This window comes from Cebus imitator, unplaced genomic scaffold (assembly GCF_001604975.1).
Source record: "Cebus imitator isolate Cc_AM_T3 unplaced genomic scaffold, Cebus_imitator-1.0 Scaffold509, whole genome shotgun sequence".
NCBI classification, from domain to species: Eukaryota; Metazoa; Chordata; class Mammalia; order Primates; family Cebidae; genus Cebus; species Cebus imitator.
In genome coordinates, this window is record NW_016107824.1 from 960,491 (window position 1) to 962,819 (window position 2,329).

A 2,329-nucleotide genomic window follows, 5' to 3' on the forward strand; every position below is an offset into this window, starting at 1 on the left:
CCCCTCCAGACACTAGGCGCCCCCTCTCCTGTACCCCCCACCTTCCAGATGTCAGGTGCCCACACCCCTGCACCCCCCCACCTTCCAGACACCCCTCCCCCATACCCCCCTCCAGACACTAGGCGCCCCCTCTCCTGTACCCCCCACCTTCCAGATGCCAGGTGCCCACACCCCTGCACCTGGCTATCCCCACAGGCATCCGGACTGCCTTCCGGGAGGGGAAGGTGGCCAGCCTGATTGGTGTGGAGGGCGGCCACTCCATTGACAGCAGTCTGGGCGTTCTGCGGGCACTCTATCAGCTGGGCATGCGGTACCTGACCCTCACCCACAGCTGCAACACGCCCTGGTGCGTGACGCCCCACAGGAGGCCCCTGGGTTACGGGCAGGAGGGTGGGGTGGACACTCCCTGCCACCCTCCTGAGCACATCCCCTGTGCCTGTGAGTCCCAGGCCAGGCCTCGCCTGTTGGGTGATGGGCGGCTGAGGCCACCGCTCACCACTTGGGGACCTGTCTTTTGCTCCCACAGGGCTGACAACTGGCTGGTGGACACGGGAGACAGTGATGCCCACAGCCAAGGCCTGTCACCCTTTGGACAGGTGAGTGGGGCGGGAGGGGCCAGTCACCCCCTCAGAGAAGGCAGGGGGTCCTGAGGGTGACCAGCATGATGTCGCTCACCAGTGGGACTCTGTCTACTCGTCTATAAAATGGAGCTGGCAGCCGTCTCCTCGGGGTGGGTGCCGAGCCCTGAGTGGTCCTCGACTTCCAGGCACTGAAGGACTGACGGACACCTGGTCCAGCCCTGACCCTGGGGGACTGAGGGTGGACGTGGCCCTGTCTTCCTAGCGTGTGGTGAAGGAGCTGAACCGTCTGGGGGTCATGATCGACTTGGCTCATGTGTCTGTGGCCACCATGAAGGATGCCCTGCGGCTGTCCAGAGCCCCGGTCATCTTCAGCCACTCCTCGGCCTATAGCCTGTGTACCAGCCGGCGCAATGTGCCCGATGACGTCCTGCAGCTGGTGGTGAGGCCCAGGGAGCACCCCCATCCGCCTCCCTGGGCAGGCCCTCCCGGCCCTCAGCTCCACCCTGTCTTCCTGCGCAGAAAGAAAGAGAGAGCCTGGTGATGGTGAACTTCTACAACAACTATGTTTCCTGCACAAACGAGGCCACCCTGTTCCAAGTGGCTGGTAGGTGAGGTGTGAGCGGCCGAGGGGCGGGTCTCTGAGTGGGGAGGGTCTCCCTCGGGATCCACACCTTCCGCTCCCCCGACAGACCATCTGGACCACATCAAGAACGTGGCGGGAGCTGGAGCCGTGGGCTTTGGTGGGGACTTCGATGGTGTCTCAAGGTAAGGGGTGAGAACCCTGTCCTGTGGATGAGCTGGGAGGGTCACGACCCCGTCGGTGGGATGGGGCAGCGGGAGGAGGGACGTGGGTCCTGGCGTGGGGGCCCAGGTTCTCCTGGCTTCCACGCAGGCTCCCGGAGGGGCTGGAGGACGTCTCCAAGTACCCGGACCTCATCGCCGAGCTGCTCAGGAGGAACTGGACGGAGGCAGAAGTCAGGGGCGCGCTGGCTGGTAACCTGCTGAGGGTCTTCGAGGCCGTGGAGAAGGTGAGGATGGGATGGTCCCCTGAGCTTCCGCCACTCCCACCAGCAGGCAGGCTGCCTACCCGTGTCTGTCCCCAGGTCAGAGACCTCACGCAGGCTCCCGAGGAGGAGCCCATCCCGCTGGACGAGCTGGAAGGCTCCTGCAGGACGCAGTACGGCTACTCTGGGGCTCCCAGCCTCTACCACCGGCAGGGGCTCCTGCTGGCCTCCCTTGCTCCCCTGCTTCTCTGTCTATGGTTCCTGTGACACCCGGGAGACCAGAGCCCCGTTTACGACTCTGGGAGCTCAGGGAACACCTGCCCACCTGAGGATGCCAGATGCCAGGAACCCTGCTGCCCACATGGCAAGGACCAGTGTCTTCTGCACAGGCACCAGGGCTCACGGGAGGTGGGGCAAGATGCCTGGACAGCTCAGGACATGTGTACACAGTAGGCCCTTAATAAAAGCAACGTCCCGTCATGTCCTAGGGTACGCGTCGTCGGCAGCCAGCCTGGGAGCCCATGCTGTCTTCACGTAACAGCGTGTTTTGGGAAAATGGCTCCTGGTTGGACCTGGGCGCAGGAGTGATGAGTCCTTGGTCCAGCCAGGAGGGCTCGGGAAGTGTGAAGAGGGCTTTCCACAGACGCTGCGTGAGTGTCTTTAGGGACATGGTCTCTGCTCCAGTGGACGCCTCCAGCCACGCACTGGTGTGTACACACACCCCCACCCCTGCACAGACACCCC

The 2,329-nt window shown here is 64.1% G+C and overlaps 1 protein-coding gene across 2 annotated transcripts in view; it reads left to right on the forward strand.

Moving 5' to 3' along the window:
• Window positions 1–2,067, forward strand: part of DPEP1 (dipeptidase 1) — a 17,033-nt gene extending 14,966 nt beyond the window's left edge. For both annotated transcript variants that reach the window (XM_037733254.1, XM_037733253.1), the window contains exons 5-11: window positions 196–346; window positions 527–596; window positions 844–1,020; window positions 1,101–1,185; window positions 1,271–1,346; window positions 1,474–1,609; window positions 1,685–2,067. In XM_037733254.1, the coding sequence (XP_037589182.1) occupies window positions 196–346; window positions 527–596; window positions 844–1,020; window positions 1,101–1,185; window positions 1,271–1,346; window positions 1,474–1,609; window positions 1,685–1,852 (863 nt within the window). In that variant the 3' untranslated portion in view covers window positions 1,853–2,067. The remainder of the gene's footprint in view (window positions 1–195; window positions 347–526; window positions 597–843; window positions 1,021–1,100; window positions 1,186–1,270; window positions 1,347–1,473; window positions 1,610–1,684) is intronic.
• The last annotated feature ends 262 nt before the right edge of the window (window positions 2,068–2,329 follow it).